The sequence below is a fragment of the Hesperophylax consimilis genome, chromosome 23, assembly GCF_061612785.1.
Source record: "Hesperophylax consimilis isolate HC1 chromosome 23, BYU_Hcon_1.0, whole genome shotgun sequence".
Taxonomy (NCBI): domain Eukaryota; kingdom Metazoa; phylum Arthropoda; class Insecta; order Trichoptera; family Limnephilidae; genus Hesperophylax; species Hesperophylax consimilis.
Genome location: NC_142858.1, coordinates 27,462,623 through 27,477,722, shown reverse-complemented (window position 1 = coordinate 27,477,722; position 15,100 = coordinate 27,462,623). Strand labels below are relative to the sequence as shown.

The window sequence follows — 15,100 nt, the reverse complement described above, 5'->3', positions numbered from 1 at the left end:
CTCATTTCGATGACATACCTAGTCACCAACTAGCGCAGACCCCTGAAAAATCACGGAATATTATAATTGCAGGATTTATGGAAAGTATTCTTTCAAAAGAAGAAATTTACCTTTCGAATGTTAGTGAACATCAAAAATTACGACATCTATCTAAAGACCTTATAAAAAATATACATGACCTATGACCTGTTACATTTATACGAATCAAACATTTCAAATAAATAATTATTAATGAATGAAATATTGTTTAAAATTTTTTTTTCTAAACTATTTTGCAATATTAATATACATGACCTAACTTCTGACCTGAAACAAGTTATTTATTTTTTATTTTGCCTCAAGTCTTCCAGACAAAGTACCACTGGATTGAAATAGTCGCTTTTGGGACATTCCTTATCTACATACGTATAAACACGAGCAACGGGCCCTCTATTTACTTGATCTTACAATTAGCTTTAAGTAAGTTAGGTAGTTTGTACGGTTTAAATATTATTATTATATAGTCTTTAAGAACATGTGTTTGATCATTGCAGATTGTATTGTATAAATTTTACTGAGATATGTAATAATTTATTAAAAATATTCCACATAAAATTAGTAAATTATGGTGAGCATCGAGCATCGTTCTTACTGAAAACATCTAGTATGAATTATGTAGGGAAGACATGTCTCGTAGGTGGTTTAGCTGGGTGATTACGGGTCACTGTTAAATTTTGAAGGTTAGGAATTGGTCTGACTGAAAAAAGACAGAGTGTGGTTTTATGGGAAAGACAGACCAATTTTACAAGTCATGATCGGGACTATTCCTTATTTTGTGAAGGGTGAACACATTTCTTGTTTCAATGTAATGTCAGTGATAATTAGTAGCAATTAAGAGTAGTGAAGCAGCTTATTAACCATAAAGAATGAGATGACGAATCAAAGCTATAATTATTATTTTTACCAATGTATTTATAAATCAAAATTTAAGTAAAATATATTTCATTAAAAAATGACCCTTTTGCTATAAAAAGGAAAATAAATAATAATATATCAAACGGTGGGTGGCTTGCTGTGACTTTTTTCAATATTCCATAATTAAAAGTTTTGGTTGAAACAGTTTTTTTATGATAATTTTAACTTTTTCATAATAATAAAAACTGAAATTTTGATCAGTATGATTTATCTATATATATTTTTTCCTTACAAGAAGTAAAAAAAAATGAAAAGAATTTAAATACCAAACATAAACATTTTGTTTTTGTAATTTGCAAAATTGTAAAAAAAGTCACTTGGAGCCAATGATACTGATGGTCGCTTGTCATGGTATTTAGCTTGCTATAAATATCTGTGTGTTTGTAGTTTATTCATTTGCCTAGTGAATAGTTTATTATACGGCAAGTAGGGGTTATAATATTAACGTGCAGTGTCAGAAGATTAGGTCTCATTTATGTTAATATTATTATTTGTTTCTTATAAAGTGATTTGGTCCCATTTCAGGATTTTATTTAAAAGGGACAATATGTGAACAAAAAGGTATATTAATATTGCATTGTGCTTAAATCATTTTTCAATCATGTAATATTTTTTTTTATTAAAAGGCTGTGAATTTTGCATGATAAATTATTATCTAAAACCATAAAAGTTGTATACATATGATATGTGGTCTTGGCATTTATTAATTCATATTTTAACCCCTAGAGCCACTATATTTTGCAATTTATTTTCTTAACCCTTTACAACCAGCTTCATAGGAGTGTGAGCTTGTCTTTGAAAAAATCCATAAATCTGTTTTTTTTTTTGGAAACGTAACTGGTGTGGATGGAGCAGCTTATGTAGGGTGCCATCACACGCATGTGTTCCTACGAGTAAGTCGCCTAACTACTATTTACTATTTTCAAGTTTGTCATAGTAAAGCGCACTTGAAGTGAAATGACACAAAACAATATAAATGCTATGTTGTTATTATTATTACCTAATATCTTTAGTAGAGTGGCCCATCACATTTCGGAATTTTTTGGCTGGTTGCAAAGGGTTTACCGAACTGTCAAAACGCAAATTGCATGGGTAATATTTTCGCAGTACATTCGTTTCCAGATAAATTTGCTGTTTTTAATGTATTTCAAAATAAAACACTGTTTTTCAGGAGCATCTACGGTGTATGGTAGACTTTTAAATGAAAATACAAATATAGTGTTATATATTTTACCGTAATACAAAATGAAATAGCATGACTTTTATGAGTCTGTATCAGGCTGTGATAAATATCTCCCGAAATTGCTCTAGGGGTTAATGTGTACTCAATTCTTTCTACTGCAATATTCTAGAGGTTTTGAGTTTATTTGAAAACAATCAAATGTAGAGGAAGTTAGGAGTTTGCTTCCGGAGGAATTTAGGACTTTGTGCCAAGTCTGTACAAGGTTCACTGTAGTGTTGTAGTGTTGGGTAGGACACAATATCAGAATGAGTTTGTATGAGGTAGGTACTCAAATAAGGTGAGGTGCCGCAATATATTTTCCTATGGGGGGGGGGGGGGGGGTGGCTCGAGAATTTCAGATAAAAATATGCTAAGTGTAAAACACGTCGTGTCTGAGTAGTGCCGAGTCCCTCCACTGGGTCTAGGCGGTTGGGAGCAGTTGGGACTCGCATAATAAAAATAAAAACTTCCACCTCACCCCCTTCGCAACCCCATCTCCACTTAAACTTTTCCTCAACGCCAGAAATATGATGATGAAAATATATATGATGAAAATCCCACTCCCCTTTACCACCACCCTCCTCACCAACAACAACCCCCCTATGTGATTGATATAGCTACGCTACTGTGTATTTATATTTTTTAGGACTACTAACTAACTAACTAACCATCACGCCGTTTCCCCGCATGGGTAGGCAGAGAGGATGGACCGACAAACAACTCAGTCTTAGCACACACTTATTGCCTCATTCACATTCATACATCGTCTCATACATATTCTTCTATTATTCTGACTCTTGACATGGCCCGACTAGAGTATCTGATTCACTTGATCGTGCCATGTCTTCCTCGGGCGTCCCCGACTTCTGCTACCATTCGCATTTACATCATATATTCTCCTTACACTCCTATCTTCGCTCTACATGCCCAAACCATCTATCCGTCCCTTTCTTAATCTTACTCATTATGCTTACATCAGTCTTGCACTCTTTGCGGATCTCCACATTCCTCACACGATCAAACATGGTTCTACCACACATACGCCGCCAGTTCCATGCCTTACTTTCATACATCAGGGTAGGTACCAGCACTCCATTATGGACTGCTAACTTCGCTTTTTTGGACAATTTTTTGTTAGCACCAACTGCGTTCAGTCCTCCATTAATGGAGTTACCTGCATTTACCCTTCTTTCAATATCTCCGTCAGCCTTCCCATCTCTCGTAAACATACTTCCCAAATACACAAACTCATCCACCTGCTTCAAGTATTCCTCATTCACAACTATATTGTACACTGTTTTCGTACTCTCTCTTTCAAACACCATTACTTTAGACTTACTTACACTCATTCTTCATGCATACTTCATTCATCCTAGACACGAGAGACTGTAGATTATCCATAATATTAGCAATCAGCACCGCATCATCAGCATGCAACTGGCAACATACTTTCAGATTACTCAAATTCACGCCCAATCCCACCTCTTTCAATTCTTGCATACAATTATCCATGTTTGGATTGAATAACCATGGTGACATTACACAGCCTTGTTTAACACCTTTTGTGATATAAAACCACCCCGTGAAGCCACCGTTCACCCTAACACATGCAACCCTTCCCTCATACAGAGACGCTATTGCCTGTGTCAGATTTGTATTCACTCAATACTTGGACAACACCTTCCATAGCCTTTTCCCGTCGACTCGGTTGTATGCTTTTTGTAGATCTACAAAGGCACAGAAAAGTTTCTGGTTTTTTGCCAGAAACTTCTCAGAGAGCATACGAAATGAGAAGATCTGGTAAATGCACCCCCTTCCACTCATAAAAGCACCTTGCACATCCCATATTTTATCCTTTGTTTCGTTTGTTACAGTACTACAAGAGTAATATGTTTTGTATGAGGTGTTTCCCCATTCAAGATGCACTACAAACGTCCCATGCTGTACGTCTCACCTCACGGCTCTGGTACAAAAATGTTGCGTACACAAAATGTAGTGCCAAACACCACCAGCTCATTTGTAGTAATACAAAGAAAAAGAGGTGGGAAAAATACATTTTGTGAGGTGACGGGATATTTTGCATTTTTGTACGGGACATTTGTAGTGCATCTTGTATGAGGTACTCAACACTGGTTCACTGTTCTCCTGTTGATTCATGAGGTATTGCTGCTCTAGCCAAAGTAGGAATAATTCCCCGTACTTTGCTGCCCCAAAGCAACATTCTATGTATGTGAGATTCTGTAAATGCATCAAATATTTTATTAATCAATGAAGACCGCAGGGGAAAAACAAGGAATGTCAGTTGAAATCCAAAATTTAAGTAACAATACCATCTAATGGCATTTCTGTGTACTTTCACACTGCAAAATTGTTTTAGCAACAACCACCGCTGTCAAAAATATGGCGGTTTATTTGTGGTAGGCAAGGATCATACCATCCATCCACAAGTAGACTTTCATTTTCCATTAAGAAGCTTTAAGTGACAAAATACAGACTTTTAATCATTCAATTCCGATTTACGTAAATTTGTCTTGAATGGACATTCCTTGTTTTCCCTTGTGATCTTCAAATATTATCCAGTTTTGTTAGTAAGTTTTCAAATATATTTTTATGCAGGTAGAGCGACATTTCAACAATTTCCAAGTAATAGAGAACCGCAGACCGCTTGAGAATTTGCAGTTACATATTAATATTCCATACCCATTAAGCCTGTGACAGACCACGCTAAATTTGCGTAACTTGGCCCATTTCAGCATATCGCTCGCCATACCCCCATTGGTAGTGTATGGCGAGCGATACGCTGAAATAGACTAAGCCATGATGCGTATAGCGTAATGTGTCGCCTACCTTATACAGAGTGGAAAATATTTTCAGTAGAACTATCGTGAAATATCATCACAAAAATTTATATGAACATTATTATATTAATGCTTCCATCATATGATATATATATATATATATAAACATGTATAAAAATGGAAATAGCCTATTTAAACACATTGTTTATTGAAAAGTTTGTTTCTCCTTTGTAACATAAAAATATTGCAAAATGAGTATGTATTTTTATTCAACTAATATATGTATTTTAAGCACTACTAAACTGGCGTTTGTTCATCGCTCTTGAAAAATGGATTTAAATAATTACATAATATTACTTTTGACTCTACCTGTTTTAAAAACATTGTGTAGTAAAGTAAGCATGCATAATTATTTTGACACTTGTGTTTTTTCATAATATTGGAGACATCCAAATTGTTGTATCTAGTCAAGGTGCTAGAAAAATAATGTACCACATTGAGATTTTTAAACTGATGATGACTCAATTAATTCAACAATTGTTGTTACTAATCTACTGCGCCAAAATGTGAATATAATATTTATATCTAGCAATAAAACCATGCTTAACCTTTGGAACACCAGACCCTTTTTGAGGGAAATCAAAAATGAACTCAAGTGTTCCAAGTGCAAGCGATTCTGCTCAAAATTTGTATGCACTTTCTCATGGCATACAGGTTTAAATCGTATAACAAAAAATTCCAGCTAGGGTGAAATTCCAATGCCAGCAGCGCATGAATGGTTTCTCGGCGGGAAAAAATTCTTGTAACTGGTGCACGAACGGTTTTCCAGAGGTTAAACATAATAAATGTCTCGTTAGCTTCATCTAGACAGTTCGCACCAAGCGAATCAGCTATTTCCAATTTTTATTTTGCTATCAAAAAGGCAAAATAAACTGTGTGCAGTCAATTACGACTAATAAATGAACTAACAATTATATTTGAGCCTTTCCATTTATGCTCATCTATGGTTTTTTTTAACTTATTTGTTAATTGGAATCGGCTCATCTGCTGTATGAAGATATTAATGAAGAGGTTGGCTAAAGTTTAGAATGTTTTTAAAATTTGCATGCTTGACAGTATTAACTTTGCAGATAGTCAAAACAGGAACTTACAAATGTTTGAATGACAATATCTAAAATTGCAACACACCCAACTGCAAACTTACGTGGGTCGATCTTTACTCTATACATACTTAATCGATTTGAAAATCTCTATATGGAATTGAAAACCAATCATTTCCATAATAAATACCAAACTTTTGAAGTTGAACTGTCGTAAACAAATGTACATATTACTTTACATAACAATTATGAACATGGCGTCTAATATGTGCAGGGGCGTTTTGTATTTTGTAGGGTTAATTAATTTTAGAATATCCCTGAATAATATTATGCACCCTGCTATTAGCCACACTCCAAGTGAACAACATATATAATGTATTGTGATGTATGTATTTGTTGAATATACTTATGCATTGCAAAAGTTAAAATTCTCTTAAATACATTGTAATCTTAACAATTTTATAAGGATTATTATTTACTCTGGGAAATGGTGTATTTAGGTCTAACGAAATAATCTTAACAAGAATATTGTGTGTACGTAGTTATACCTATTTATACATGTATTTGCAAATGTAAAACAGATTTTACTTAAGTCTTTTATACTCACAGTAATGTGGTAGTAATTGAATAAACTTTAACAATTGTATACTTCTTTATTATTTTATAAACCTACCCATCGGACCCAAATGGCGCCTAGAGCTACTTAAATCTCGGGACCATGAGGGTAGTCCCAAGATAAGTTACTGACTTTAAAAAAATTCATGTTGAAAGTTCAAAACTTATACATATAGCTTAAGTTCAAAGTTTGAAGACGCTACGTCGTTTAGTATTTGTTTGACAGCCATCAATAGTGAACGCTCTCGATGAATTTGTAAACATGGAAAAAATCGGTCATCATTACGTGATGTAATACTTTCATTTGAAAGGTTTCAGTCCAACCAATGTCAAAGCCGAGCTAGATTCTACTCTAGGGGAGACTACTCCTTCATTTACAACAGTAAAATATTGGGTGGCAGAGTTTAAACGAGACCCTACGAGATGCCGAGGCGAACATCGCAATTGTCCACCAAATGAGGTGAACACGCCAGAAATGGTGAAGAAAATCCACAAAATGGTATTGGATGAGCATCGACTGAAAGGGCGCGAGCTAGCAGACATGGTAGGCATTTCAAAAAGTGCGGTACATCGCATATTGACTGAAAATTTGGACATGAGAAAGCTGAGTGCAAGATGGGTGCCGCGTTTACTCACAATGCAACAAAAACAGCATCATGAGGATGTTTCAATCAAGTGTTAGGCGATGACACACATTCACTATCGTGATGACCAATATCAATAAGTTAAAAGTTGGAATTACTTTCTCACTCTTCCTATTCGGCAGATTTAAAGTCAAACTTGAAAAAATGGTTCTGTGGTAAAAGATTTATCAACAATGAAGAGGTGGAGTCTGTGGTTGACGGCTGTTTTGAGGAGCTCAACTATAAACTTGGTATCAAAGCTATTGAACAGTGCATTGAGCTAATGAAGACTGTGTTAAGAAATTGCAATATTTTTTTCAAATTGTTTGGTTTTTCTTGGTGAGGTCGGGTTCTTCTGGGACTGACTACCCTCGTAATTGAAATAAAATATAATTCAAATGAAAGACAAGACAGGTTATAAATAACCTCACAATTCTTGAAATCTCCCTACATTACAGTGAAACTCTCTTAACACACTTCAGACGAGAAAGGTATTTCTACCCGTTCGGTTGATATTTGCGTAAGGAAAGGAAGAGTATTTTTACCTTTTGCGCCGACTTCATTTCAATGGCAGAAAAGAATAAATTATCCAATGTTTTTGTATGAATATTATATGCCAATCTCTTTCTAAAGGTCCCGACTATATGTACATAATTATCAAATCGCAATACAATTCTTTTTATATTTATATTCGAGTCTTTCGTGTACATCGGTATTTCAAAAAAGGGACCTTTTATTATTGAATAGCTGACACTTGATAAGCAAGGCGTTTGAAGATTAACGAAATAAGCAATTTTTCTTAGTCATTTTATAGCTTGGGTATGCTGAGTTGGTATGTACAAATTTTTATTAAAATATTTTTCTTTTGAGATTTCTGCTTTAGTTTCCTTTGTGATTCTTGAATCTTTAAATAGTGTTGTCATTTCAGCTATTTCGTTTTTGGCTTAATGGATATATTTTCGAAGATATAGCGATTTAAAACAAATTAAAATAATTTGCGCGGGACCTTTATTTTCGCCCGTCACCAGCGGTCCGCCGGCGCAAAAGATACTAGCCTGAAGTGTGTTAAGAACTTTTCCAGGGAATTAGAAAAAAACTTTTTAAACGGGGTGGGATAAATTGGGTTATTTTTCAAATTCAGTCTTCAAGTGACTGAATAACCAAACTTCTTAAGTGAGTTTCACTGTATATTGTCGCTGTTCAGGCAAAAATCACCAAACCATAACACACATTTTTGAGATTCTGCGAATTTGTAAGCTAAAATGTGTTTCAAAAAGAGTCGCTGTTATGGACACAGGCGACTTTGACAATGCGCTAAAACCATAAAATATTTAAATATCCCTCTTGTAAAAATGAGTCACATAGACTTGTAATATGTAATTAATAAAAATAAAACAAAGGAGTTCTATTTATTTTAATTTATTTAGTTAATAAAGTAAAATATCACACTAATTAACAATTTAATAGCCTATACAAAATAATGTTTCATATTTAAAATGTTCTTAATCTTAGACTTTAAAATACAATTCTGGAAGGCAAATAAATATTGTTCACATTTAAAAAAAAAAACAAACACATTATAAACAAGTATAAAGCTACATAATGATAGAATTATACAGCTGAAGAAGGAATTAGCAAAAAAATGCGCAAATTTCAATGCAATTATTAATCTAAACTAATACATTTTCATCCCGCAGTGACTACATTTATGCAGTGTGGCTTAGCCTATTTCGCTCGTCATACACTGCCAATGGGAATGTATGGCGAGCGATATGCTGAAATAGGCCAAGCCACGAAAATATAGCGCGTATAGCGTGGTCTGTCACAGGCTTAAAGCATACATTGAAAAAACTCCAAAAGAGTTTGGTCATTTTTTTTTTTTAAAGCGACACCTCTTAAGTGCACCCCTATTGTATGGTGTAAATACAGGGGAAATATGTCACCACCCGGTTAGGCAGCGTTGTGAGGCGGGTTAAGGTAGGGATTTAATATTAATGCGGGAAAAGGCCAGGATTATATGAAGGAGGAAAACAGATGCTGGTAGCTCATTTCACATCTGAGCAGACTTGTACAAAAATAAATCAAAGAAACAACCTGTTTAAAAAACCTTTAAAACAGGTTAGGTTTTTTTAAAACCTTTTTAAACAAAAATGAAGCCCATCAACCGTGAACGGGTGTTCCGCCCGTTTCCATTGAGTTTCATGCAAATTCATTGGGTATCAATGCTGCTAGCTCCTTAGAGCAGGCTCCATTAAAATAGTGTAGAACAGACTCAGCATGCCTACATTGCGTCTGTGCATTAGAGATGGCAATCAGTCTGTTAACAACGGATTGTCAATCAGGTCAGACAGACCGCCCTTCTTTGCACAGAATCACAAGTATTGTGGGGCTCCAGCCCAGAGGAGGCCCCCATATTCATTTTTTGAGCATACTTAAGATTTGTATAGGGTTAGCGTCTGGTCACTATTTAAGAATCTGTTAGCCCTATACAAAAAAAACCTAGTTTGTTGAAAGCCAGATTTACATGGGCTTCTATGGAGCCCCGATATTTGAGCCAGCCTGATATTCTTACTCCAAGTATTTGTATGAAGTTTTTAATGGGGACACCTGCAGATTTAGCAACCCATTTAGCTACCCAGTGGTAGATACGGGAAGAATTATCTAGTGGTAGATTGAGACGTTACATATGAGAATATTAAATGACATTTGTGTGTTAATCGATTTGAAGACTTCAGCAATAACAATAAAAGTTCAAATTAGCAAAAATTGCGCACATTTTTACGCATGTTATTCATGTGGATGCTGTGAAGGAATGGAAAGGATTTAACAGGGATATTAAAAACGCATAGATTACAGGCGGATTGTATTAATTTTATACAGCAAAAAATGCGCACAATTTTAAACAGTCGATAAACAAATTCAAAAATAAAAGAAGAATGAAAAAAAAATTACATAATGTAGAAATACTGAAATAATTTTTTTTAAATTTACCATCTATGAAAGAATGGCTCCTTTGTTTTGGTTGATGTGCTGTTTCATATTGAAGTACCACGGCTTGATTTTGGAATTGTTCATCATATCCTTGAAGGCGTCACAGCCCTCGATGCTGCTGAGAATTCCATAGACAGCAAGATCGGACAGGTCTGGAGATGAACCGCCCATGAACTGGGTTCCGTTCTTTTTTACTGCTTTGGCCCAGTTGTTGCATTCATCGTATAAAGATTGGCGGACATCTTCCTTTAACTGGTGCCTGTAAACCAAGTATCACTTGTTAAAACATCTTCATTGGAATTGAAGGAGTATAGATGAAAAAAATGAGACAGCATATACTATGCATATTTTTAATGATAAACCTTTATTCTTATCATGTTTAATTACAAAAAAGGGCTTGGCAGCAACTATCGTTTGCAATTGTTCAATTGAATTGATTGAAGTTAGCTTTACATTGTTAGCTTCAGGATTTATTTCAGTGCAGAAATTCTAGGACTAACTACCATATGTATTCCACTTTGCCCAGAATACTAATGGAGGGAAACAATTATACCAAGTCAGTGGACATCTTCAATTTATGTTTAAACAAATATAAAATGTTGTTAAGGTAATCGGGAATCGCAGTATCACTACTGTCGGTGTAAAAAGATCATCGTGTTCATCAGTAAGTTCCTCTTTTGGCCTGTGAGAACAGATAATGAAAAGAAGTGACTTGCCTCTTCTTGAGTCGCTTGCCGATGATCCACATGACGTACGCTCCCACATTGATCATCAGGGAGCACTCCCACGAGGGGAAGTGCTTCCTCCACTCCCCCACATCGGCGAACCAGTTGAATGCTTGATACGACTCGTCAACGGAGCGGTACACGTTGGGGGACAGCATGTGAACCAGTACATTGTCAGACCACTCCCTCCAGTGGCGCTCCTGGCTGGAATACAAACAGAAAGGTACAAACCACTCTAGAGATAAACCGTAACAAGTATCTGTGTGCCCGAAGTAAGGATGATTTTATCTCACTTCAAATATCGAAAGTCTTTTCAGAATCACAGAAGCACAGAAGTGCCAACAGCCTGAAGCCAATTGGACTATGCCATCGCTAATGGGGGTGTGTTGTGAGGCTAAAGAAATAAGGAAGGAGAAGGGTGGAAAGTAGCAGGCTATTTGATTTCGTCATCAAACGCGGCTTACGATACATCAAGCAAAATTTCAATCTTAATGTTGGTCTTTCACCAGGGTGATACTGACAATATCTATGTATGAACTGCACACCATTGGCTCATACAAACCCTTACCCAATTCAAGATCAGTTAAAATTAATTCTAAAATATGAAGAATGTAGTGAGATTTTGTTATTTATTCAAATTGTAAAATTTTCAAAAACAACTTACTTGATTTCTTCAGATTTCCTGTCCTTGGGCACTTGGTTGAACATCAGGAAGTATTTATTCAAAATATCATTTTTATCCTTTCCACTGTCATCCACAAAGGAAACCGAAGGATAGTACTTCATGATGTCACTGATGTCCTGGGTGTTGTCCATTAAGTACGACGATAAAATGGAGATTATGGCGGTGCTGTCATTCATTTGCTGAAAACAATATATTGTTACTTACATTAAAACATCACGGGCTTTCAGGAGAAACAAAAAACCGTTTAGTTTGTTACTAAAAAAAACAGGGTCAACTAATTGGAGAGTATTTTTTTTCCAGTAAAATCATATTGTTGGGTATTATAAATGAAATTATTTTCTTAGTAAACCCATTTTTAGGTTTAATAGAATACAGTCAAGTAAAAGTATTATACTTGACTGCATTCTATTTAACCTAAAAATGGTAATATTCACAACCAGTTCTAGGGGTCTCCAGATGATCTGGTTTTGTCCATCCTAGCTGAAGGAAACATGTCAAAAGGAATAGGAAAGTGTGCATGGCCTTAGGAAAGCCGAACCTTTCGATATGTTTCTTTAGGTTAAGATGGATGAAATTCGATCGTATGTAGACCCCATAACAATGGACATTATTCATTGAGTTCTGAGCACAGAAACACGTATTCAAACACATCGATACTGATGCAGCGTTAGTTACACTGCATCACTGACGTGCAGTGTTAGCGACAGAGCCAGGTTTGCACACGCTGCAGTGGTTGATTAACAGGTTTCACATGCAATTATTTTTGATAAAAGGAGGGTTTTGAAGTTTATACTGAGGGAGATGGTGAGTTTTTATAACTTTGGTGTCAAAACATCCATTATGGTTTGATTTAAGTGCAAAAGAATACAAAAAAAAAATTTGGAGTGAAATTATTAGTTTAACTAGATAAAATTTCAAAAACGAGACAAATATGTCGGCACTGGAGTCCGCCAGCGATAGTACCGCGGTCATCAGAAGTGATTAGTGCTTCAGTGACATAGTGATGCTATGGTAGGAACTCTACCTTTATACTTACAATGTAACCAGATGACGTTTTCACCACTAAAATGGGTACTTTCTTGTAAGATGACCATTTGATAGACTGGCGCAGAACTGCGTCAACTTCGACCACGTCGTATGAGAGGCCATTTGAGTCAAGGAAGGCGCGAACCTTGCAGCAGAACGGGCACGTCTGGTATTGGAACAAGACGAGTTGCAGGTTTGAGGCATCTGTTGGACTGATGACCTGAAAATAACGGTATTTGGTTAATTAAAAAAAAGGTTAAGTGAGTTTTTTTAAATGTAAGTACAATAGTTCCTATTGCCTGGAGTCAGTGGAAATATGATATCCCCAATATTTAGGTATATTGTGATGCTGAAGAGAGTGGAAGGGGTTGGGAAGAGGAAGGTAGGAAAGTGTCTGGCTATTCAGATCTGCTCACTAAACACAGTTTTAGGGATGGGGAACTTGCTGTCTAGCAGTGCCCTCACTGTTTTTGCGCTAAAATTGTCAAATTAAGCCAAATCTCGACGGTATGAGAAGTAATTATGAACTTACCTTGGGGCAAACGTATTATGCTTCATTTTAGTTGAAATAATAAAGGAAAAACATGGAAAAAAACAGAAAATAGTTTGAGATAGACATTTATTAACAAATTATAAGCGGCCATGTTGATTTCTAATGATGTAATTATTTTTACAAGTTTACTATACTACCTAACCTAACCTAACCTAACGTAACCTAACCCAACCTAACCAGTGGGATATTTTGATAAATATGTCATATTTATTTTGAGTGTAAAAATGAAACGAAGTGAAATTTGTTGTAAGGGAAAGCTTTGCACCTGAGAACAATACCACGGGCACAGTTTGAGATCATCAGGAATTAGTAATTATGTCGGGAAAGTGTTAAATTTTACTGGGCACTCGTAGGCAGCGTATACCATGACCGTTTCCATGCAAGCCATGACAATATCCCTATTCCTATCCAAAGGTCATTTGGTGATGTACCTATATGACTACATCTGAAACTGCATTGTTTACCTCAAGATTGTAATGGAATAAAGATGCTCTATCTTTGGATGTTAATATAATAACACGCTTAATAGTTCCTTACACATTTTGGTGTTGTAGCGTTTTATCAATAAAATAGCGTTTCAGGGAGTTCTTTATATCAAATATATGTTACATCACAGGATTTGCTTTCATACACATTCAAGGAGCACAAGGGCCACAAATGAAAATAATACGAGCAAAGAGACTATATACTGTTGGCTTACCTTCCTAGTAGGTTTTACATCAGGCATTTGTTCGAGGATGAGAGTTTGTATATCTTTCGCCGGTTTGGAGGCACGATTCCGGTTGATTTGATAATGCGTGAATGCAGAATATCCGACACCAACGATGGATCCCACACCGACGCTAATAAGTGTCAGTTTAAGAAGTCCCCTGGGTTTGGACGGCTTCGTCGCGTAGAATGCGACATTGGCCTGTCTGGCGATACTGCCGGTCTTCAACCCGGAATAGAGAGGATTCGCCGACTTAAACAGCGTCCGCGGACGCATTAAATTAAACAGAGACATTTTAAAATTGAATCAAGCAATGCTGGATCTTTAACAACTGACTTATTATCACATAACAGCGTAAACAAACCGCGAAGACAAACGACTGATGAAATAATGTCGCATTAATGTCGATTGTCGTATGTCGTGGAATCTAAAAAAGCAAAGATGTTTTCTCTGTTTGTCTATGGATTATTCAGACGTTTCGTTTCGGTGTTGCCATGATAGTTTGATCTAGACAAAGTACTTATTTACTGTACTGTGCTTTCCCATTAAGATATTGCAGAACATTGCCCACTTTCCCGAGGATTTCTTCTATTTTAAATACCTATATTATAATATCGTAAAATACTCCATACTTACCTGGTAGCCAGGGAAAATAATAACTTCATTCAATGAAAAACAATACATAGGCCATAGAGCCAATGGCGTAGCTAGGTAACCAAGGGCCCTGGGGCAAATTAAAAAATGGGGCCTCTCTGCTATGTAAACCGATTAGGTTTTTATCAAATAAAAATATTAAATATACAAACACTTTAAAAATGCTAAGCTACTTAAGCTCTTTTTTGTGCACTGCAGACTGCAGGGCAGGTAATAAAAATACTAAACAGTAACAACATAAATTACAATTCATACTCGGTGTAGGTTTGGCTAATAAAACGAAATAGAGAAGATTCAAAGGTTTATTATATAAAGGTCGGGCCTACCAACTGACTAAATAACAATTATATTTACATTTTTTTCCTAGCTTTAGATTTCTCAAAAGTATCAATGACTTTGTTTAAATCCAGGCTTGATGCGGTTTTGTTTTCAATTGCTATTAACG

At 35.7% G+C, this 15,100-nt stretch overlaps 1 protein-coding gene across 1 annotated transcript; it reads right to left on the bottom strand.

Annotated features, from left to right (window-relative positions):
* Window positions 1-9,215: 9,215 nt before the first annotated feature.
* On the bottom strand, window positions 9,216-14,410 carry Su(P) (prostaglandin E synthase Su(P)). The gene is made up of 5 exons (XM_089646144.1): window positions 13,993-14,410; window positions 12,750-12,959; window positions 11,693-11,892; window positions 11,020-11,232; window positions 9,216-10,562 (listed from the first exon to the last, which is right to left on the bottom strand). Exons 1-5 carry the CDS (start codon window positions 14,293-14,295, stop codon window positions 10,307-10,309), a joined length of 1,182 nt encoding a protein of 393 aa, XP_089502270.1. The 5' UTR covers window positions 14,296-14,410; the 3' UTR covers window positions 9,216-10,306.
* Between the last annotated feature and the right edge of the window lie 690 nt (window positions 14,411-15,100).